The sequence below is a fragment of the Platalea leucorodia genome (assembly GCF_965183815.1).
Source record: "Platalea leucorodia genome assembly, chromosome: 1".
NCBI lineage: Eukaryota > Metazoa > Chordata > Aves > Pelecaniformes > Threskiornithidae > Platalea > Platalea leucorodia.
The window spans coordinates 152,067,129-152,090,502 of NC_138823.1; the positions used below are offsets into that span (position 1 = coordinate 152,067,129).

A 23,374-nucleotide genomic window follows, 5' to 3' on the forward strand; every position below is an offset into this window, starting at 1 on the left:
TCCTCCATCCCTAATACAACAGTTGTGGAGGCTGGGGAAGTATGAGGGACTGTAGGGAGTGGCCAGGCTCATCTGCTTTCATAGAATCATTAAGGTTGGAAAAGACCTCTGAGATCGAGTCCAACCCTTAACCTAACTGCCAGTTCCACCTCTAAATCATGTCCCTAAGCACCACATCCACATGTTTTTTGAACACTTCCAGGGACTGTGATTGCACCACTTCCCTGGGAAGTTTGTTTCAATGCCTAGCCGCTCTCTCCATGAAGAAATTTTTCCTAATATCCAATCTAAACCTCCTCTGGCACAACTTGAGGCAATGTCCTCTCATCCTGTCACTTGCTACCTGGGAGAAGACACCAACCCCCAGCTCGCTACAACCTCCTTTCAGGTAGTTGTAGAGAGCAATAAGGTCTCCCCTCGGCTTCCTCTTCTCCAGGCTAAACCACCCAGCTCCCTCAGCTGCTCCTCATAACACTTTGTGCTCTAGACCCTTCACCAGCCTCATTGCTCTTCTTTGGACACGCTCCAGCATCTCAGTGTCCCTCTTCTAGTGAGGGGCCCAAAACTGAACACAGTACTCGAGGTGCGGCCTCACCAGTGCCGAGTACAGGGGCACTGTCACCTCCCTGGTCCTGCTGGCCACACTATTCCTGATACAAGCCAGGATGCCATTGGCCCTCTTGGCCACCTGGGCACATTGGTGGCTCATGTTCAGCCAGCTGTCGACCAACACCCCCAGGTCCTTTTCTGCCAGGCAGCTCTCCAGCCACTCCTCCCCAAGCCTGTAGCACTGCATGGGGTTGTTGTGACCCAAGTGCAGGACCCGGCACTGAGCCTGGTTGAACCTCATACAGTTGGCCTCGGCCCATTGATCCAGCCTGTCCAGGTCCCTCTGTAGGGCCTTCCTACCCTCCAGCAGATCGACACTCCTGCCAAACTTGGTGTCGTCTGCAAACTTACTGAGGGTGCACTCGATCCCCTCATCCAGTTGATAAAGATATTGAGCAGAACCAGAATAATTCCTTTTCCTAAACAGCTTCCTTTCTCATAATTGTTGGAAATGTGGGCTGACCCAGGACTGCATTTCCTATGTTCTGTGTTCTTATGCAGGCCTGGCTTCTCCAAGTGCGCTAACACCAGTAGCGTCCCCTTTCAGTAACCGGCAGAAGTCTACCACTCCAGTTACAAAGCCCTTGGAAGGTAAGGAATAAAAATGGCTGAAATATATTCAGGCTTTTTTACTTCCTGTCAATTAACAAGTTTTACTTTCTGGTTTGCTTAGAAATTGAAGCCAGGCCTGATATGCAATTGGAATCAGACATGAAGCTTGACAAGTTGGAGTCATTCTTGGGAAGGCTGAATAACAAAGGTTGGTAGAGTTACCAAAGGTGGCAATGTATCCACTCTCCAACTTCAGTAAATCTCTTGAAGTACCTCTTAGTTAAAATATGTGGTAACAGAAGCTGAATATTTCTCTGTTCAGACTGCACTTACTGATCACAGAGTTTATTTTGTGATTCAGTCTTTGCTAAATTTTAACAAAAAAGCCTTATGCTATTGTATTACAAATGTGCAATAAAATAAATCACAAATGCCAAAATAACTTCCTTCTTTCTCTACACATGATGTACACATTCTTTTTGAGAGCAAAATTTCTTAAAACGACACAGCCAGTCTGAACCATATTGCTCTATACAGTGAAACAGCTTTAAATGTAGTTTAATCTTACTAAAATCAAGATACGACACTAAGTGCTCCCAAGGACAATTCATTCACCTTCCTGCTTTTCTGAAAACTGACTCTCTGTAGCAGCTCATACAGTTTCCTTGTACAGCTTGTAGGCTATTCATGAAGCTGTCTAGAGTTCTCTGATGTTTCCATCTCATATGTCTGTCCTCCATTTGTAAGACAAAAATCCTTCTGTTTATGGTATTTGACACTGTAGAAATTACAAATGTATTCACATTTCAGCAGAGGAGGCACTAGCATAGGATAATGATTGTCCCATACTCACTTGTCTGCAGTAGTGACTTTTCCACTTGTAGTTCTAGTAGATCTTTTCAGAGGAAGGAATTATGTTGTTGGAGGCAAGATGGGATATACAAGACCATAAAGTGCTTATATCATCCTACCAAAACAACTCCTTTTTGATAATGCCTGACTTCTTATTCATCCATATTTCCAAGCCATTTTGTAATAAAGATTATTGCATATGAGTAGCAGTTAAACTGTTTTTATCATTCTTTTCCAACAGACTTTTTACCATCTCTCCTTCAAATTCCATCAATGTTAAAAAAACAAAAAAAAAAACCAAAAAAACCAAACCAAACCAAAAAAACCAACAAAAACAAAACACACCACCACCCCAAAAAACCCCCACCCCAACAACTACCAAACAAGCCATGTTTATTTGTTCTAGAGGTAGAGACTCTAGAATGATTATTTATTGGGTGAGGTGTTTTTTTTCCTGCAGTTGCTGGGATGCAAGAGACAGTGCTGACAGTTACAGGAAAATCTGTGAAAGAGGTGATGAAGCTGGATGATGATGAAACGTTTTCCAAATTTTATCGCCATGTGGATTTCCCTTCCTCCTCAGTGCCTTTGGACCTTGATGAGGACTTCGATGCCATCTTTGATCCTTATGCACCAAAGTAAGAACTATTTTTTTTATTTTTTTTTTTTTTTCCCCCCGTTGTTATGAATGCAGACATAGGGGCGGTGGTCAAAATGTTCAGCTTTATGTCATCTTGTGGATATCTTAGTAGTGAGCATGTCCATTTCTTCCACACATTTCTGAAATCATTCTTCTGCCTGAATTGAGGAACTAATCCAGATTTCCTAACAAACATCACACCCAAAATCAAAGCAAATCTCTTGTCATTAGATGATTCTGACTAGGAAAATTAACTGATGATCATAAACACTGCTTGTTTTTCAGGTTAATATCTTCTGTAGCAGAGCACAAACGTGCAGTTAGGCCTACACGCAGAGTCCAGTCCTCAAGAAACCCCCTGAAAATGCTGGCAGCAAGAGAAGACATTCTTCATGAATATACTGAACAAAGACTGAATGTTGCCTTCATGGAGTCAAAGCGAATGAAAGTAGAAAAAAGTAAGCTAACAGGATGATTTGTACAAGACACTGTCTTGCTATTTTAATTAAAACCAAAAAAAATCCCCACACAAAAACCATAACTGAAGGAATGGAATGTGTTTTCTGAGAGGCAATAAATTGATTGAGGTATAAGGTTGAATGTAGGCTCTCTAGGAGGTCTGGAGAGAAGGGGTGTGTGACTTCCTTAGGGAAAGCTACCTACAGCCACCTCCTGTGCGTAGGATTTAATTATTTATTTTTAGCACAGTCACCTTGTGCAGAGAGAGGGAGTGCCACAACGCCTGCAGGGTGAGGACAGGAGATCAAGGAAAGCAGATCTAGCGTTATGTTATGCTGGTGGGGAGAGCTGGCAAGAATAAACTTTTGTTCAGGTACACTGGCCTCAATTTTGGGTCCTAGTTTTCTCTCAGAAACTGGAATTAGCCTTCTTGACTCTGAAAGATTAATTTCCGTAAAGGATCAGTGCTTTCTGGCAGGACTTTTGTTTTACTTGTGATGTTGCTTTCTCCTGACAACCAGAGGGACAGCAAGAGGCATGATTGTAAAATTTACTCAAAGGTTTGTCAAGCCACTTTTAGCATTTTGGGTACAAGTTTTTCCTTATTACATTTGAATAAAGGGAGACCATCTTTAAATATTGCCTGTATTGATGAAAACACTAATTATATGTGTAATACTTTGTTGTCATTTGATGAGAAGCATATCCCTGAGTTAGAAATTCATGAAGTGCTTTGTCTTTGGTTGAGAAATAAGCAAAAGTAGCCAAGAATTTAGGCTTTAAGTTTACAGTAAAACATGACTAAGACTTTGAAATGTAAATGGCTGTTACATCACACTGGCTGAGACAAATTTGGAGGGAATTTCAGTTAATTAGCCTTGGCTACTCTGCTGGTTTTTATCATTAATCAGTTATAAGGCATTGAAGATCTACACAATACTTCACAAAATATTGGGTAAGACATGTTTCCTGGCAAAGTTGGTATTTCTGCCAAATAACATAATTCTGACACTGACAGTTTACTCTTGGATGATATCGAGAAACTTAGGTACTACTAAACCCACAAAGCTCTTGGGCTAGCAATTAATCTGAGTTCAACCTGGTGGGTTTGCTGTTGCTATTGAGAAGGAGAAAAACTGGAGATAATTTTTTTAATGAAACAACCAATTTTTTTATAATTTTGTCCTTTTTTGTTTGTTTGTTTTGTGTGTTTTTTCCTCCAACTTCTTTCTGTGTACAAGTGTCTACAAACTCAAATTTCTCAGAAGTAGCACTTGCTGGCTTGGCAAGCAAAGAGAACTTCAGCAACGTTAGCCTGCGGAGTGTTAATCTAACAGAGCAAAACTCTAACAACAGTGCTGTGCCATACAAGAAGCTAATGCTGCTGCAAATTAAAGGTATGATGGAACTGCTTTTACTTTCCATACATAATAGGCTGATTGTAACATATGGGAGTTACTACCACAGTTCGATGATTAACTTGTTCTAGATCTCCAGCTTGAGATTTAAGTCCAAAACCTAAAAGAATAAGTGAGAACTGTGTGACAAATGTAAAACTTTACAAATAGGTTTGCATTGTGGCCACTGGTGTGTGTTTTCCAAGGAGAAAACAGAATATTTCATGAATTCTAGCCATCTCCTGTGGAAATTTTTGCACTGTCCCATTCTTCCAGTGCTCAGTATAACTTGGAAGTGACAGTGTTCTTGCTCCACTTCCCCTTACAGTGCGTAGTAATGTATCTGATTCTGCAAAATAATAGCTAATTTTTTGGCAAAGTAAAATTCTTAAAACTTTTTACTGCCTACAGAAACTGTGCTATAGCTTCACTTAAGCAAATGTAAATGATTCTGGAATTTGGCTGCTGTCTGCCACTTACTTAATTCATTTCTTTCCAGAAGGACACAAAGTTGTTAAAGCAAGAACAGGAAATAATAGAAATATTAGTTGATAGGAGGCAATGGTTTTTTTGCTTCCTGTGAGTAAACCCTTTTTCCACAGTAGTATTCTTTAACAGTGTTTCCATATATTTTGCTAAATGTGCTGGGATTGTTTGTATTTCATTCAAAACAAATTAGATCTTGGCATTTGATAGCAGTAGTCAAAGGAATATAATTAGCTTTGTTTTCTCTTTAGGAAGAAGACATGTTCAAACAAGATTAGTTGAACCAAGGGCCTCATCACTGAACAGTGGAGACTGTTTCCTGTTGTTAACTCCACATTTCTGTTTCTTATGGGTAGGAGAGTTTGCAAATGTCATAGAAAAAGCAAAGGTTAGTAGTAGTTGGGTTTTTTTATTATTTATTTTTAGAACTGTTGCAGTGTATGTCTCTTTGATGTAATTGAGTCTTGGTGCCAGTTGTCTCAAAAAGTGGCATGTAACTGATAGTCAGTGACAGGTAGATATGCAGGATTCCTGTAAGTATGTTTTAGCCTGTGCACTGAATGAAAGCTGACGTAGGAGTGTGTAGGCTGTGAAGCTGCAAGAGAAAAAAGGATATCCTCAGGAAACAGATTTGCACTCAAACAAAAAATAGTCTGAATTGGAGGATGTCCTTTTTATTCCCATGTTCATTAAGATCAAGTCTTGTTTTAAGGCAAATGAAAGAATGAATGTATTTCTGTAACATTTTCTCTAGTGTCTGTTTATTTAGTGCAACAAGTAATAAACATTTCTCCTGCTATTTGCTCTGTTATATCCCATCTACTTTTGCCTTCTCCCTGAACAAGATATGCACAAGTATTCCAAAGACTTAAGCAATCCTGTTCAGATAACTGTTAATCTCTTAGGCTTCAGAACTTGCAACTTTAATTCAGACAAAGAGGGAACTTGGCTGTAGAGCTTCTTATATACAGACTATAGAAGAAGGAATAAATACCCATACCCATGCAGCCAAAGACTTCTGGAAACTCCTTGGTGGACAGACAAATTACCAGTGTAAGCATTCTTACAGTTACAGTATCTGATGTTCTATCACAGTAAAACAGTTGAGTCGGTTCTCTTTAGTAAAGATAGTTGGATGTTAAATTTTTTTATTGTTTTTGACAATCTTTTCGTTAAGCTGCTGGAAGTCCTGATGAAGATGAAATGTATGAAGCTGCAATAATAGAAACAAATTGCATTTACCGCCTTGTAGAGGATAAACTCATTCCTGAGGATGACTACTGGGGAAAGGTGCCAAAATGTACCCTGCTACAACCAAAAGAGGTATTGTGCCACTTACTGCTCCTGTGGTAAGTGCAGGAACATATAGCTAATAACGACTTTCAGTAACTGCAAATGCTCATGCAGAGGCTCACTGAAAATTGGATCCTCTGTGTTTCTGAAAAGTTTCTGAACACTTTGCTGTCCAGAGTGTGCTGCAGGTCTCAAGAAATTAGATCATGTTATCTTTAAAGTGAAATAACTATTTTAGTAAATCTTTTCGTCAACAGTGGCTCAGTCCAAAGTCATGAAGTGCAAAACAGGTAGCACTTCAGAAAAACAAAACAAAATAAAAACCTGTTTGCCCTTTCAAGCATTTTTATTTCTATCCTTAGCAGACTTTTCCCTTTCAAACAACTATTTCACCCTCCTAAGTAGGAATGAGAGCAGATTTCCAAAATAAAGACATGATGCGTTTTCTTGAAAGTATTCAAGTTGCTGCCTGTTTGCTGAGCCAGTTACCCACGCTGTATGTTCTGTCAGCCTTCCCCAGCTGCAGGACAAAGCATAGGTCTAAATGTCAGTGAAAGCTGCTATAACTGGACAGCCATCAGTCATGCAACAGAGAATCAGGTTTTTAGTAGTAAGAGCTTTCTAATCTGCTAGTCACCTAGCTACCACCAAAAGGTACACCTCATAGCATTCACCATACTTGCTTCCCGTCATCCTCAACAATTAGATGTCACGGTGCAGACCACTGCCCTGGCCTTACTTTCATTGCCGTGCTAGTTGTTAGTGTCACTGCAGAAACTCAGATACTTGGAGGAATTTGTGTTCAATGCACTGTCAACTTGCAGCACTAAGAAACTGGAGGATCAGGGTATCACCTAACCTAATGGGAGGTTGGTTTTTTGTTTTGTTTTGGTTTTTAGGTGCTGGTGTTTGATTTTGGCAGTGAAGTATATGTATGGCATGGAAAAGAAGTTACTTTAGCACAAAGAAAAGTGGCATTCCAGCTGGCAAAACACTTGTGGAATGGCACCTTTGACTACTCCAATTGTGACATAAATCCTCTGGACCCAGGGGAATGCAATCCCCTCATACCCAGGTATCAAAACTCGAGTTTAGTCTCATTGCAGAAACTTAGTTTTCTTGCCCTTATTTCACAGTGTTTAATTTGATTCTGTTTCTTTTGTTCCCTTGTACAGAAAGGGACAAGGACGCCCAGACTGGGCTGTGTTTGGCAGACTCACAGAACATAATGAGACCATACTGTTCAAAGAAAAATTCCTTGATTGGACAGAGCTGAAGAAACTCAATGAGAAGAACTCTAGTGAATCCCTTCACCAGAAGGTGCATATAATAATCAATGCTAGGTATTTCAAACTAGATGACCTAGCTGGGATGGAAGCCAGGGAAGCTTGTTCTCAAGGATCCAGAGCACTTTCTTTATCTTGCGGGCTTTGACCTAGCAGTCAGAACATCACCACCTACAGTGAACTCAGAGAGTTGCTTTACATTGGTGCCAAGCAGCTCAATGAATACTGCCAAGGTGGCTTTGACAAGGCATCAAACGATGACAAGATATTAAAGTACTGAAATAGGCAGGAGTCAAACTGTTTGAGTGGAACTGGGGTAAGAAGAAAAAAGCTATGCTCAAAGAAATCTCTTCTGTGTTTTTTGACAGGAAGAATCCAGATCTGACTCTAAACCATACGATGTTATGCTAATGGTAGCTGTGCCCCAAACGAATGTAGGCACAGTCTTGGATGGAATGAATATTGGCCGGGGCTATGGACTTGTAGAAGGAGAAGATGGGAGGCAGTTTGAAATTATCACTGCGTCTGTGGATGTCTGGCACATCCTGGAATTCGATTATAGTAGACTGCCTAAGCAAAGCATAGGGCAGTTCCATGAGGGAGACACGTATGTGGTGAAGTGGAAGTACATGGTGAGCACTACAGGTTAGTGAACAATTCCATTTCATCCTGCTGAAACATGGAGAACTGCAGCTGAAACTGCTGCTGTTAGCAGTGAGATCCAGACCTAGGCTTCCTTGGATGTGAAACTGTTTTAAAGGTTAGAAATGATAATTTAGCCTTCCTAGGCCATTAAGAAGCAGAGCTTATTATTTTATTTTTTTTAAAAGAAAGCATTTAAAAAAAAAAAGTTGTAGTTATTTTTCATACATCAAATGTAATACCGTGCATCTCTGCTTTTACCCAACAGTGGTTTTGTACGTGTTCACAGGACAGCTCATTAAGCCAGAATTGTGCCCACAGCTTAACACCAAAATAACTAGGCAGCTGGACTAATGACAATGGTCTGAATGTCTTGCAAGAGAGGTAGGCTTAGCAACAAGGAAAGCCTTTGCTGGGTAATGCAGAACAGTAACAATGACAGGAAAAGCCCTTGCCAATTCATTGCCCTTGCTGTCCTTTTTGCTGTTTCTGGAAACCCTTTGCTATGGGTTTCAGTCTCAAGTGGAAAACTTTTTAGCAGTGTTCTGACAAAGAGCCTGAGAGCAGCAGATAAATGTTGAGAATCAGTCAGCTCAGTATGCTCATTGGAACTCTCTTTTCTGGCACTAAACTAAGAATAGGTGGCTTTTGTGGTAAGTAAAATAAAAATGGTCTAAAAATGATTGTTCCAAATAGGAAAATATTAAAATTGGTTAAAAGCAGTATAACAGCTATATAGCTTCAGGCTTTTAGCCAAAAAATGTAAGTGGGTCTTATTCAGGATCGTTGAGTTCAGATACTGGTAAATCCAAGAAAAATACAAAAGCTTGTAAGTCTTGGGAGAAGCGGGTAACACTAACACTGAACTGTAAACAGGCTCCTAATCAAAATGGATGAAAATATATTCCATCACTCCAAAACAATAATTTTTTATGTAGGAGGCAGTACTTTTATGGGCTGAATGTCCAGATAAGAGTAAAAACCATAAATTTTAGAAGTGGCTAGTGGTTTGAGTATTCTCAACTTGAAAAAAAACAAGATGCTTTCTCCTAAGTATTTCAGCTGGATGCTGCTCAGCACTGCTGAAATCAAGGCAGAAGTTTTAATATTTTTTTAAGAATCTGGTTTAAAGCTCTTTTTTTTTTTAAATCTTTGATTTAATTATATCTGTTTATTCAGTATTCACTGGAAAGAGTAAAATATTCCATAACTGGTTGTATTGTTGCACTTCACTTGCTGTAAACCTTATTTGCTTATCATAACAACTAAATACCAATCCTTTAAACAAACAAACAAACAAACAAAAAAAAAACAACAAAAAAACCCCCAACAAACGCAAAGAGTTGCTGCTAACCCACTTTCCAGACCAACATGAAATACCAAGTTAATTTTTAAAAATAAATAAATAAAGCTTACCTAATCTAGGTAACTTTTTTTATGACTGCAAAATACGGCTTTGGTGTTCTTTTGTTCTGTAGTTTTCCTTTCTAATATCACTTTACCAGGAAAGACTTTTCTTTTATGCCTGTAGCTTTCTCAGCTGTTGCTGTTTCCAGTATCACTTAGCAGCCAGCTACTCTCCTGCTGCCAAAGAACAGTGTGTAATGTGGAAAATGAGCCATAATGCACTCTTCTGGTAACATAACTGGACATACCCTTTCACATGCAAATTGGCTCAAGTGATGTCAGTTATTTCTCTCCAGATAGTACCAGTTCTTTCTACATCTTTTTCTCTGGCCAACACAGGCATCTCTGCATGTGGGTTTACATCCACCTGATGAGACAATGCCAACTTTGCACGGGGACGTACTGGCTTGGAGACCTAATGTTCCTCCAATTGGACATTTTATCTTTCCTGTTCTGGACGGGATAGTGCTGAGCTGGCAGATGAGATTAAACCACGTGCTGTTTAAACCTATAGCCAGAGTACGTTCTTCAGCATGTGCTTTCTGTTTTGCAGTTGGAAGCAGGCAAAAAGGAGAGCAACAAGTAAGAGCTGTTGGAAAAGAGAAATGCGTGTATTTCTTTTGGCAAGGAAGGCACTCCACAGTGAGTGAGAAAGGGACATCCGCACTGATGACAGTGGAACTTGATGAAGAGAGAGGAGCACAGGTGAGCTTCCTGCAGACCTAGGTGGCAGTCCTGGTAAGACTTGCCTGCCCAGGTAGCCACTAACAGTATATGTGGGTGATCTTTTTTGCCTCCTCTCTTTCTGTAAAGGTCGTCTTGCCAGTGCAAATAGCCAGCCCTCAAAATTACTTTTGGCTTTATTCCAACTTCCAGAGACACATAAGCTCCCTTATGGATTGTCATTCCCAAATCCCACTTCTAAAGATGATGTTTCTGAGACTGGCTGAAGAAGAATGTCTTCTCTCCTCTCCCTGCAGGAATAGGTGAAGCACAGTTAAACAAATTTGTGCCTTCCCTTCCATATATGTGTAGATAACAGTCCTGTCTTCCTAGTGCTGAGAACAGGAGAAGCACTTTCTGCCAGGCCAAGGCATGAAAATACATTTGAAATTTTCAGTTTGTTTACTCCCTAATTATGGAGTAGATTGCCTTGTTTTGCAGAGATGCTAGCAACTGCAGATACAGCTAGTCTGAAGCTCAGAGGACAGGCTAGCTTGCTTTGTGTTTAGGTGGAGTTAGGCTTTGCTGTGGCTTGACTGTTACCAGCACACAAGAAGGGAGGGTTAAAGTTAGTTTCTGTACCTTGATAACGGTGTAATTAGTTTTGTAACAGCAGCATGGCCGTGACCAGTAAGACAAGAGTTCATAGAGGAGGTACACAAATACACTTGACCCAGAGTGTGAGATGCTGTGCAACATAGCTGATTTAACAATTGGCTATATCAGCTTCATAATCAAAATGCAATGTTTAATGAGCAAAGAATGTGCATGTTGTCACATAAACCACTTTACAGCAAATTGTGAACTTACTTCAATTCCTACAGTATCTCATAATAGGTTCAAAGAATATCTGGCAAGATGGCCTGGTCCTGTAAAGAATTCAAATAATGGTTAGTTTAACCTAATTTAAATTAAAGTTTATTTGGTATTCCTTATCCTCTGAAACTCTTGATTGTTGGATTCCAACTAGAGGTTTCTTTTAATATGCAGGTCACATATGAAACCCATTGCATGCTGATATATATATGGTAATTTAAACAATAGTCAGCACTTGTACAAGGGAAGCCATCTTCGTGGGTGGCCATAACTATATAATTTTTAATAATCCAGAGACTAGTTTTCCTGAGTCTGTATACTTGCTTCATTTTTTAATGAAGAATGGTGCTTTCAATTTCCAGGTACAAGTGCTTCAAGGGAAAGAACCGCCATGCTTCCTGCAGTGCTTCCAAGGAGGGATGATTGTGCATGCTGGAAGAAGGGAAGAGGAAGAAGAAAATGCACAAAGTAAATTACTGTTAGTTAAGAGCTTCTGCCCCCAAATCCTTTTTTACCTATTGTGAAGGGCTTTGAATGCAGTCTCAACTACCATACTCTGTAGAAAAAGAGAAATGAATGCCATGAAACCCATGAGACAGCTTTGCCATGCTTTGTTTCAAGGTAGTTTTTCTTCTTTGAGTTTAGAATGGATTTTGTCACCCTAGAGCAAGCTGACTTTATTGTATTGCTATGCATATAAATGGTTCAAGTTGTTTTTTAATTAAGCAAAGTTTGCGTTAAAATATGTTCTTTTCTACATAGTCGGGGCAAAAGAGTATTTTTATAAGCAGTTCTCCTGCTCCAAGGAGAACTTCAAGCTTTTGTTACCCATTATTACTTTTTGCAACATACTCCTTGAATGCTGCAGTTGAGGTGGGAGAATTTCAGTGCAGGTGTAACTTGGACACATTCCAGTTCGTATCTGAATGTGACCTCTTGTGCCTAAGGTGCACAGGGGAAGAAGAGCTGAATGGAAGGACTACTGTATTTGGTTCTCCTTTTTTCCTGTATGAAACAGAGCAGAAACTTGACTCTTCTGCTCTGTTAAGCTCTTCAGCTCTTAACGCTTGTACTCTTGTAGCAAGGTTTCATAAGGCATCTTTTCTGCACCAGGGTTTCTCAAGTAGTGTTAGCCAAACCTGATGCTTAGCTAGTTTATTCTGTGATAATATAGGCATGCGATATGTGAAATTCATCTAGTATGAGAACAGCTGTTCCAGAGCAGAGGTCTTGAATTTTCAATCCCATGTGACTGTATAATACTGCTGCACTGTTCCTGTCTGCTCCAGGTGACTGGAGGCTATATTGCGTGCGAGGAGAAGTTCCCAATGAAGGAAACTTACTTGAAGTAGCATGTCACTGCAGCAGCCTGCGTTCCCGGACATCCATGATTGTCCTCAATATAAATAAAGCTCTTATCTACCTGTGGCATGGCTGCAAAGCACAATCTCACACCAAGGATGTAGGAAGAACAGCAGCCAATAAAATAAAAGAACAGTGAGTGTCTGACCTATATTTTGGAGATGTTTATACAGGCTACCAATTTAGTTAAAATAGTCTGCCTCAAAAAAAAGTTGAAATAAAGCTGTCCTGTGAGTACAACGGCAGCATGTGCATGCTTGGTAAGGAGGAGGAATGATGGGTAGTTGATGCGATGGAGTGGGGAAAACACATGTTCTGTAATCACTTTCACTTAAGGTCAAATGCACTTATTCTTCATACTGTACTAATTACAGATGGAAAAAAAACCAGTCTCTTTCCATTTGGAGGGGGATGCTCAATACCTGAATAGCAAACTAAATCCTAGTTGATACGAGGATTAGAATCAAGCCTTGTGAATAAGGAAATGAATTTGGGAAAGCATGTGAGGAGGACAGCAGTAGTTATAAAAACAGGCCCTGAGAATCCCTACTGAGAGCTCATGCGAGCATCTCCTCCACTCTGGGGATGTGATCAGAAATGGTATGAGAATGGTTGCTGAAATTCCATATCTTGTTTCTTGATAACTTTTGTCATTTTCAAAAAGCCTATGTTGACATGAGGTGTGCAACAAGCCTATAGGGTGCTTTTGTGTTCTAATAATGCGAGTGGCCAGCAGGTTTGCGTTAGCTGTGTTGGGGGCAGGAAAGCTGGGTTCACTCTCTTTCTTTGTGTTTTGTAGATGTCCGCTGGAGGCAGGGCTGCACAGCAGCAGCAAGGTGACGATACATGAATGTGATGAAGGGTCAGAGCCCTTGGGATTCTGGGACGCATTAGGAAGGAGAGATCGAAAGGCTTATGATTGCATGTTGCAAGGTAGACCTGCATTCCTGGATTTGGCACTCACATTTTACTTTACTGGTCTATGGTACTGTGAGATTTAATGTAAAGCTTTTGAAGAACTTCTTGGTAGTTGAGATGATCCCTTCAGAGAGATGCTTCCAAAAATCTACTGAGTTAAGTAATACTGTTCTAGAAGGAAAGTGCTGGAAAACGAAGTGTTTCATTTTGTTCTCTCCCCCTTCTGCAGCCCCTCTGTACTCATGCAGCACAGAGCAACAGTTAACGCTGTTACCAACACATTTTGCTTCTCTGCTGAAGGGATTTAGGAGGCAGTTCTGCATGCATTCTTGTCCAGTCTTCGCTTTGAAACTGCCAACAAAGGTAGCAGGGGGATCAATTTACCAAGTGGAAAATTTGTCAGCTAAAAAGTAAACTCTGAAATGGGCTTGCTTCACTTAAGCTGCAAAACAGCCAGTTATGAAATGGCTGATAGTAACTAGCCAGGATCAGATTCAAACTGATGGCAGCCAGCCTTTTAGCTCAAGTTCTTCACAGCTGTTGCTGGTCCCCCAAGACATCTGGTCGTCTGTCTTGATTTTTAAAAAAGCAGAGAATTTACAGTCACTCTAAAAGTTGATTTTTTTTTTTTTTTTTTTTTAAATTTTCACTTTTTACATTTATCTCTGGCATTTTCTATTGGAAATCATCTTAATTTTTGTTCTTTAAAGATCCTGGAAAGTTTAATTTCACCCCCCGCCTGTTCAGCCTCAGTAGTTCATCAGGAGAATTCTCAGCCAGCGAGTATGTTTACCCTTCAAGAGACCCTGCTGTCATCAATTCCATGCCATTCTTGCAAGAGGATCTTTACACTGCCCCACAGCCAGGTATAGGTTTTAAAATACTTCAGTAACAAGAAAACAGATAACGCTATCCTGCATTGAGCAGTGACTCAGTAACTGTAATCACTTTTAACTTGATTTATCACAGGAAAATGCATGCGTGTGATGCTTATACAGCATTAAGCAATAACAGTAATTTTTCTATCATAAAGATGCTGAGAACTAATTAAACATACATGTATCCCAAAAGCTTGGTATAAAAATACATTGTTAATATGAGAGAATCTCAGTTCAGCTGAGGTTCAGCTAGATGAATAACAAAAAGCTTTGCTAAGCTTTGAAATGGTCCTGTCCTGATGCTGACAAGCATGCAAGACTGGGGTTGTTTAGGGGATTCCGAGAACTAATAAGTGGCTGATGATGGATTTGTTATTTTTTTGGCTGTGTAGCACTGTTCCTTGTTGACAATCACCATGAAGTGTACCTGTGGCAAGGCTGGTGGCCAGTGGAAAACAAAATTGCTGGATCAGCTCGAATCAGGTGGGCTACAGATAGAAAATGCGCCATGGAGACAGTGCTCCGGTATTGCAAAGGTAAGAGATGGCTGTGCCTGGCTGTTCTGAGTGTGTCACACCTTCATGCCTTACTGTCCTGAGCTGAAAAGTACCCAGGTGCTTCCCCAATGGGACTGATAAACATCAGTGTGCTGGAAGATACATTCTCTGCTCGCTCTTAGCAAACCGTTTGTGTAGTAATGGCATTCCCAAATTGCCAAGATACCCTGCTGACTCAATTCTCAGAGGAAAGGCTTTATTTCTCTTCTGTCCTCCCACTGTGGGAGAAGAGTTCAGACATTAGATGCCTAAAAGGGAATTCTGAGAACACAGCCACTTAAACCTGAATGCTTTCTGTCTAGCTCCTTTTAGATTTCATAAGCTTCTGTGCATCAAAAGACTGAATGAAGATACTGTTTGCTGATGTAACTGGGGTTTGATTTAGTGGGGGAGGTGGAAAGACTTTGAAGATCGAGAATGAGTCTCACACAGACAGAGGTGGTCATTGGAAATGCTGGCGCACAGAGTTGAGGCTCTATGCTCATTTCTCTGAGACAGAGTTATTGCCACTCAGTGTGCAGTGATTCAAGCTGCAATTGATGATCATGTAAGAGTACACTGACCAGATTATTTCCTGCACTAGTAGAGTTTTCTTGAGACACCGTAATGCTTTCCTCTCACTTTATCTAATGTTATGTGAGGCTGGGAACAGACCTTGCATCTTCTGATGGAGGATGGATAAAGAAAGATGTGGGGTTACCATCCAGGAAAGAGGGCATAAGTAACAGCCATGTTCTGTTAGTTCAGAGCAGTTTCCCACTGTGAGTAAGTCACTAGGGCTTAATTGGTGCAAACTATGCCCTCTGGCAAGGAAAGCCTGTTCACTTACAGACTTCTAGACCTCACGATACCACTGATTTCTTCTGTAGAAAATAAACTTTACAACTTGTGACGCAGCTGGTGGTATCTGTCATCTTCTCCCATAGACATTTGTATATTTGAAGAGGGAAATCCTTGTTGGATTCCACCCTTATGAGGATAAGCCAGCCTCTCCTTCCCAATCTGCAGGTCGAATAAGAGTAGGAGCAAGTGTTGTGTTTCTACTCAGTTGTCTTGTGTCACTGATGGGAGGTGGTAACACCTGGCAGGAGACAGCTAAAAACCGGTACTGGAGACACTGAAAGGTGACCTTTATTGGACTGCATTATTGCTCTATATGGTTTGTTCTCTGGTGTCCCTGGCACTGCCCTGCCAAACAGCAGCATTTGTTTAGGAATGGGCTGCTAGAGACAGGGCAGTAATTGGAAGAGTCTTTGGCAGTGACTGCTGAGTTCCTAAAGAGGCCAGTTATTTGTTCTCCACCACCCCCACCCCCAGTTTTTGCAAGTCAGAAGGAGTGATAAGATTTATTTCTTTGAAATCATTTCATACAATGCACTCCACAGCAGAAGTGAACATCAGCATAGAGGAACAGAGCCCCATGCAATGAAGTGCCCAGAGTTGCTCAGCAGGCTAGTGAGAGAGATGGAAGTAAGAACCTGGTCTCTGTTCCTGATGCAGTCTGGTAATGAAAATCATGTTTTCTGGCCCCAGCAGAGATGGAATCAGATGCACATGCTGAGGTCTGGATACTTTTCCAGATTTCTTGAACTTCATAGAGTTCGATGATGGGAAAAGGGATTAATACCTTCTGCACTGGATTGAATTTGCCGCATCTGAGTTTGATGCACAGTGGAAAGCTCTTCGGTGACTCCTTAGGGGTCTAAAGTTTAGCACATGTATCACAGGACAAGTTTTTTTGCTGGGCACTTACGTCTTTACCGCTGGCCATGACTTTGCAGCAGCTGTGGCTTTATCCTCTTTGCCATGGAGTAGTTCTCAAGAGCTTTGGGCTGTGTGGTTGGATAGGTACAGAGCAAGTTTTTTACTGTTAAACACCGATTCTACTTGTACTATTTCTTTGCCAAAGCTGATGTGAACTTCTTTAGCAGTTTTTTACTGTTCAAACTATGCTGTTCTGGTGGTCTATCATTTTCATGATCTGGGATTCTGTCAACCACTTCAAAATTTCATTGCATCAACCTGTCAGGGCTGACTAGCTCTTATGTGTTGTTACTTACCAAGGTGGAGAAATTGAATTTCAGGAGATACCAATGCTGCTGCAATTATTTTGACTACCAGAGTATAGTTGAGTGATTGGAAGTATTAAAATGCTTTTTTCTTCTTTTTCTCTCTCCATTTCTTTCCTCATCTATGTCCTTCTCCCCGCTGCCTGCCACCCCCCCTTTTTTTTCTTTTCCTGGCTTACAGTGTTTAACTACATGATGGTATGAAAGAGATTGATGAGCAAGTCTGGATATCTCTTGAATATATCTAGCAGTTTTCCTTGTGCATAAACCTTATTTAACTTGTCAAAATGTCTTGAAAGTTTTTCTGTGGTTTTACCTGCTAAATCAGCAGTCTGGAGAGCTGAGCTGCAGACCACTAGGAGAGGGAAGAATCTGGTTTGCCCTTCAGTGAGGAGATCAGTAAGGAGTTTATCCTTAGTGAGGAGATCAGCTTGTGCTGAGGGCAGAGTTCCTGCAATGGAAATGTTTCTCCACTTACAAATACACATACAAATTCATCTTACCTGTACTGGAACATTAGCAAATGCCACTCTTCTTTTATTTCTTTGCTGAATTACTGAGAGTGGAGCAGCACTACTAGAGCAGATTCACACATTTTTTAAATGCAAAGTTTTTAAGCGCTTGTTGAGTTTTTCATGGTAGAATGAACATATAAACCACAGTGAAAACACGTGGAAGAGAAGGCTTAAAATCAAGTATTCAAATGATAAATCTCCTGTCTAAATTGTATAGTTAAAGCACTCGCATGCTAATACGTTTGTTAGACTACTCCACAGAGCTTTATCTCTAGTATTCAGAGTTTCATGTGAGCAGATTCTCTCTAATCAGTTTGCTGCCAACATCTGATGTAAAGCCAAACCTGTAATGTTCAGGTTTTGCAAACCTAACAGAACAACGATGTCCAGCCAGGCTCTCCGCTTGCATTCAGCACAGGTGTTGCATCAGTCTCCTGGGGTGCTCCTCGGCAATGGGGAGGAGGGGGCTGTGTTCTTTTAGACCCTCCTGCCTGACAGCCCACGTGCATCAAGTGCAGGTAGGGACTACAGTAAAAAACAGGATCTTCTGCGATGGACTTACAGGCTCTGGAGGAAATCTTATTGCATTAAAGATGCTCTGAGATTGTATGAAGGGAGTAACAGAATTTTGCAAGAAGCAGTTTTTAGGGAAGCTACAGCCCTCAGAAATGAGGTGGTGTCATGTTGCTCTGTTAGTTTCACCTGATTCTGAACTTCGCAACATCTTCAGCTTTTCCATTGCCTATCTGGAAGAAAGATTTGATTAGACAGAGTTGTTTGAATCCAAGTAAAATGAAGGTACAATGTTTTTTTGAATGATAGCTTCTCCCAGTCCCTGACTGCCTGTCTACCTCTTTCCAATAATATTTGGAGTTTATCAGTGCTTTCGAATCAATGGGGAATGAAATCGTTCAACCAATAGGGCCTTTTTTCACCAGTACTTGGCATAATGATTTTAGCCACTTAATCTGATACAGCATCACTCCTAGGCAGGGTTATGTCCATGTCCTATATAGTGTGCACACATACATGTTTTAAAGAAGCAGGACCGTCTTTGAAAATCATCAGTAATTACCATCCAGCCATTGCAATACCTCTGTTCACTTTCACATCCCATTCCTTTGAATTTGTAATAAAATGATTGTGTTAGACCTCAGTATCCCAAGTTAAGAACAGTTTAAACATTCTCACTTAAGCCTCCAAGCTTAAGCTTTATTTGCTGCTGGCAGGACATTTCTGCTGAGCATACCAGAAGGTTTCGTTTACCTGAATTTGGCTAATTTCAGACCATCACCCTCAGCTTACTCTATTCTTACTCTGCTTTTGTAAGATAAGAAATACATTGGGTTAGGAAGTAACTGGGGGGGATTTTCAGCATATGTAGTTTGATCTTTGTGGTCAGATACAGTAAAAGGCAGATTTAAGAACACTGAAAACATGTTAAAAGGTGCCATACTACATTAAAAAAAAATCCTGGTGAAATTTATTCCTACTGCCTTAAATTACTTAAGCTTTTCAGGAAGAAATCAATTAAACATGCTTACAAGGTAGCTCTGGATAGTGGGTAACATTGCAAAATACGGTACCATTTGTAATTTCTCTCTCTCTCTCTCTCTCTCTCTTTTTTTTTATTTTTTTTTTTATTTTTTTTTTATTTTGACTGTTTCTAGGAAAAAATGTAAAGAAGCCCCCAAAATCCTATCTAATTCATGCTGGCCTGGAGCCTCTGACCTTCACTAATATGTTCCCAAGTTGGGAACACAGGGAAGACATTGCAGAGATCACAGAAATGGTAAATCTTTTCATTGCACGGATTGTTTTCTATCGCTAGTAATCGTCTTGTGTTGTCAGTAATATTGCTTGCTTGTGCTGTCAAGCCCCAAAGTCCAGAGGATGAACTTACAAAGTGCAGTTCAGGAGTCTGCACAGGAAAAAAAAAAAGATAGCTAAATTCTGACTGGGAGTGTGGATATCAGAAGCATTCCTAGTTGTTTTTCCATGTAACTTCTCATATTCTTTTTTGTTATAAACAGGAGGAAAGTGTTAGCTGAATCATCTCTTAGAAAGAGATGTGCTAGAGTTTAGCAGAACAACTGTTTCAGTCATGTGAAAAAGGCAGCCACGTGCAGTTCTGGTCCGTCCTCCAGGCTCGAAGTGCAAGGATCAGCTGGCTCCAAGAGCTCCAGCATTGACTTCCCTGCCTGGGAAGCAGAGTCACAGCCAAATTACATGTGATTGCTTTCAAAGCCTTCAGGGAAGGGGCATCTCAAGGCAAATGACACTTTCTACTTTGTAAGTCTTCTGCAGCCATCCGTAGTGGCAAATGCTGGCTTCATGACTAAACACAGAATTCAGCCTTGAACTGAGATTCTGAGACTACAGGATGTCCTTCTGCTAAGTGCAGACCTTTTTTCAGGTGTGAAATTGTTGTAGGGCAGGGCCGTTCGCCTACGTGCAGACCTGGATGTGTAGCTTTGTGCTCACGGGCCAGGCAGTACAGGTTGATCCCATGCCATCTGCAGACTGCAGTGGGAGCAGTTGGTGGTTTCAGCACTGTGATCCTGTTCTGTGTTCCTTTTCTTCCTACAGGATGCTGATGTTTCTAATCAGATAATCCTTGTAGAGGACGTGCTGGCCAAGCTGTGTAAAACGGTGTATCCACTAGCAGATCTCTTAGCTAGGCCTCTACCGGAGGGAGTTGATCCACTGAAGCTTGAAATTTATCTTTCAGATGAGGACTTTGAGGTAAGGAGAGAATAGGTGCGCTGTTACTCTGTGCATGTGTGTCTAACTGTGCTGTGAAGTCATTTGACAGTTTTGCTACTTAGAAGTGTTTTTCCTAATGGCATATCCTCTCATTTTAAATGCAGGTTGCATTAGAGATGACGAGAGAAGAGTACAATGCGCTGCCATCTTGGAAGCAGGTTAATCTGAAGAAGGCAAAAGGACTTTTCTAAGTTGTGTTTATTGGAGTGAGCACTAAAGGGATGTCTGTTTTCACTTTCTATGCCCTTTAGAAGAATTGTACCCCACATTTACAGAATAAATAGAAATAATCTGAAGTTATTAGTGACTACCTATCTGGAGGTGTGTAATATTATAAAAGGCCAAGAGAACTCTTTGGAAATGGAATTCAATTTTGACTCTTAAAGGTAAAGTGTTTAAGCTCTGCTCTCCTATGCACTTAAACAGTAGTTTCTTGAGCTACTGCTGCAGGTGTCCTTTGGCTATATACAATACTTGCCATTTTTGTTTTTGAAGAAGTTCTCTTTGTAAAGTGTTATTTTGTTAGTTTGTGGATTACAAAGAATTTATATTTATATAAACACATAGAACAAGTATGTATTTAACAATGCAATATATATTCACTTTCAAGACTTTCATGTCAAAACTACAGAAAAGTAGCTGGATGGCAGTTGCTTGTACTGAATTAGCTATACCACCAATATGTATCTCCTACGCATTCTGAAAAGTTTCCCTTTGCAATAGTTAATGAATTGTTCTCAGTGCTGCTTCAGGTGCTAAACTGAACAAAGCGTTTGTATTTATAGCATGGATTTCTTGAGAAACTATGCGAATCAACCTTTATACTTTATTATCCAAAAATGTATAGTGCCTTGTTTTTTGTGTACAGTTTCTATACAAAAAAAGAAGATTGGTCTGCATTTTGAAGATGGCTTAGGATGGTCTCCTATGTTACTTTTATAATAGTAGAAATAAAAACATCTCAGTTTCTAATACTTGTTGTAAACATTAAACATGTCTTTTGTGATATAAGAACCGAAAGTAAAAGCTTCTGAATAAACTCTTAGCGATGCTCTGACTTGCCATTATTTTGTACTGTAATCTATATGAAGTCATTGGAACCTTCCATAACACGGTATTTTATCAAAATATTTTAACCTTAGATATCTGCAGGTGTTACACAGTTATAATTTGAAAAGCAGATAATGTAGAAAATAATCAATATACGAGATAAAATTACATTGTGCGACACACTAATGCTGAATGTTGGAAGAGTCACAACTCCTGTATCCTTTGGGTTGCCCTGTTTTATACACGAAACCGAATTTATTATGCTGCTTTTCAAACTTTGAAAAAAATCTTCTCAACCTATGTGCAAATAGGAGTAAAACTTGAACTGAAAATGAGTATGGCATCGTGTCCGTTCTTTCAGTAAGGACCCGAGTCAAAATCTTTTTTTATTCAGCTAATTAGGACCTTGAATAGAGTAATTCAGTAAACATTTGCTATTGTTTGAAATGTTTTTCAGGCATTTGGCATTTCTGTTAACAACTTGTGTGGTTCCCCTCTGGTAGCCTAGTGGATTTCACGTTTTCATTCCCGCCATCCTAAGTTCTCTTCTGCCGTGCAGCCCTTCAGAGCTCCTCCTGCCTAAGTAAAAGCTGATCACCTGCAGTCGTGCCTGTTGCTGCTCTTGTCGTTCTCCGAGACCCAGGGAAATGACGTCGGATCTTCGAATGTGTGAGATGTAGATTTCATCAAGATCTGCAGTAAATATTGCTCCATAGTTAAAATTTGTCTTGTTTTTGACAGATCAGTTAATAGGTTGTAAGCTAGCGTTTAAGTAAATAAACCAAAAGCCTAGAAATATGTGAGTACTATTCACCTGACCCGAGATATTGCAGGTGAATCTTCAGCACTGGTGTATTTCCTTTCATTACTGGTTTCTGTCAAGAACTGAAGGGAAATAACCCAAGAAAAGGGTAGCAACAGTATTCAGAGCCAGGATACTTCTCACATAGCCTCCAGCAAAAAGATGTTTAGATGTCTGATGGTTCCTCAGAGGTCCTCGGCTATGTCTTCTGCATGGGGGACACTCTTAGTTTGTTTATTTTTCAAGCACTGAGAGGTTTCCAAAGTCACTGCTGTATTCATCTAAGTATTTTTGCACCCATATATTTTCCTCTTTCACCCTCTCTGGTGATAAAATCAAGCAGAAATTAAGTTTTGTTTATGCATGTTCAATCTGTACCTTGGGGGTAGCAGGTTCCTCTGTTTTGATTTTTCTCTCCAACAGAGAGCTGATTTGCATAGCGTGATTGACCTTGTTTTTCCCTCTGGCAGGGTAATATCATTTGCTTTTGTTTTTTGAAAACACCGTCAGTCCTCCAAGTGCTGCTGAAGGGCAACATCCACCCACCCTTAAAGCCTTTAGAATCTCAGCTAAAAGACAAGACAAGCTGGCACAGGGACCTGCAGGCAGTGAAACGTAATTCAGTGTTGTCAGCTCTCGGAGTTACTGTGATTTTTACACAATTTGATATCTTGTGTCTCAGTTCCAGGAACCGGGACGCAGAACCCAACTGCGTACTTAAGTGCTTTACTCCTAACATTGCCTAGGTAAACTTCAAGGTTTTGCAGAAAATAAAATATTTTTATTGTCCTTAATATACTTGTTATTTATCAAAATGCTTTCCTCAAATGTGAAGCTGACAAGAGAAAGCAAGTCAGTGTAAGGCCTTAGACAGAACTGTGGGTTATGCTTTAATTTTCTGCTACCTTTGCACTGTGGGGATTCCATTTACGGTTGGAAATTGGAAAGGGCCATTAAAATCTTTTTGAACCATTTATTATAGCGCTGTGTGGGGAAATACAGCTGAAACAGGTTTTGCCTGGGTATGGGGAGGGAGGTTGCTTGCTTGCTTGGGTTTCATCTAGTGGTGGTTGCTTGTTTCAGACAGACCCCCAAGAACGCAATGTCTTGCGTGAATTCAAAGGCAAAGTACCTGGTACAAGGACTCCATGTGAAAAAGGCAGTACCATGAACATGGCATTCTGCATTTTCTGCCAGTCTCGCAGCTTCCAGGCCTTGAGCCATGGTTCTTATCTCCAGTGGTTTTAATGTGCTCAATCCTGACTCTTAAAAATATTGTTCTTTGATTGCACAAA

The 23,374-nt window shown here is 40.4% G+C and overlaps 1 protein-coding gene across 10 annotated transcripts in view; it reads left to right on the top strand.

Moving 5' to 3' along the window:
- SVIL (supervillin) overlaps positions 1–22,217 on the top strand; it is a 65,817-nt gene extending 43,600 nt beyond the window's left edge. For 9 of the 10 annotated variants that reach the window (XM_082320415.1, XM_082320418.1, XM_082320420.1 and 6 more), the window contains 20 exons: positions 1,111–1,200; positions 1,283–1,369; positions 2,474–2,651; positions 2,939–3,111; positions 4,354–4,509; positions 5,247–5,383; positions 5,901–6,048; positions 6,173–6,318; positions 7,188–7,363; positions 7,464–7,608; positions 7,943–8,219; positions 10,177–10,328; positions 11,525–11,630; positions 12,452–12,659; positions 13,324–13,457; positions 14,153–14,308; positions 14,713–14,856; positions 19,132–19,253; positions 20,051–20,206; positions 20,332–21,284. In XM_082320415.1, the coding sequence (XP_082176541.1) occupies positions 1,111–1,200; positions 1,283–1,369; positions 2,474–2,651; positions 2,939–3,111; positions 4,354–4,509; positions 5,247–5,383; positions 5,901–6,048; positions 6,173–6,318; positions 7,188–7,363; positions 7,464–7,608; positions 7,943–8,219; positions 10,177–10,328; positions 11,525–11,630; positions 12,452–12,659; positions 13,324–13,457; positions 14,153–14,308; positions 14,713–14,856; positions 19,132–19,253; positions 20,051–20,206; positions 20,332–20,418 (2,978 nt within the window). In that variant the 3' untranslated portion in view covers positions 20,419–21,284. Of the gene's footprint in view, positions 1–1,110; positions 1,201–1,282; positions 1,370–2,473; positions 2,652–2,938; positions 3,112–4,353; positions 4,510–5,246; positions 5,384–5,900; positions 6,049–6,172; positions 6,319–7,187; positions 7,364–7,463; positions 7,609–7,942; positions 8,220–10,176; positions 10,329–11,524; positions 11,631–12,451; positions 12,660–13,323; positions 13,458–14,152; positions 14,309–14,712; positions 14,857–19,131; positions 19,254–20,050; positions 20,207–20,331; positions 21,285–21,734 lie in introns of those variants that run through there. The other variant, XR_014229060.1, reaches the window with a different exon arrangement.
- The last annotated feature ends 1,157 nt before the right edge of the window (positions 22,218–23,374 follow it).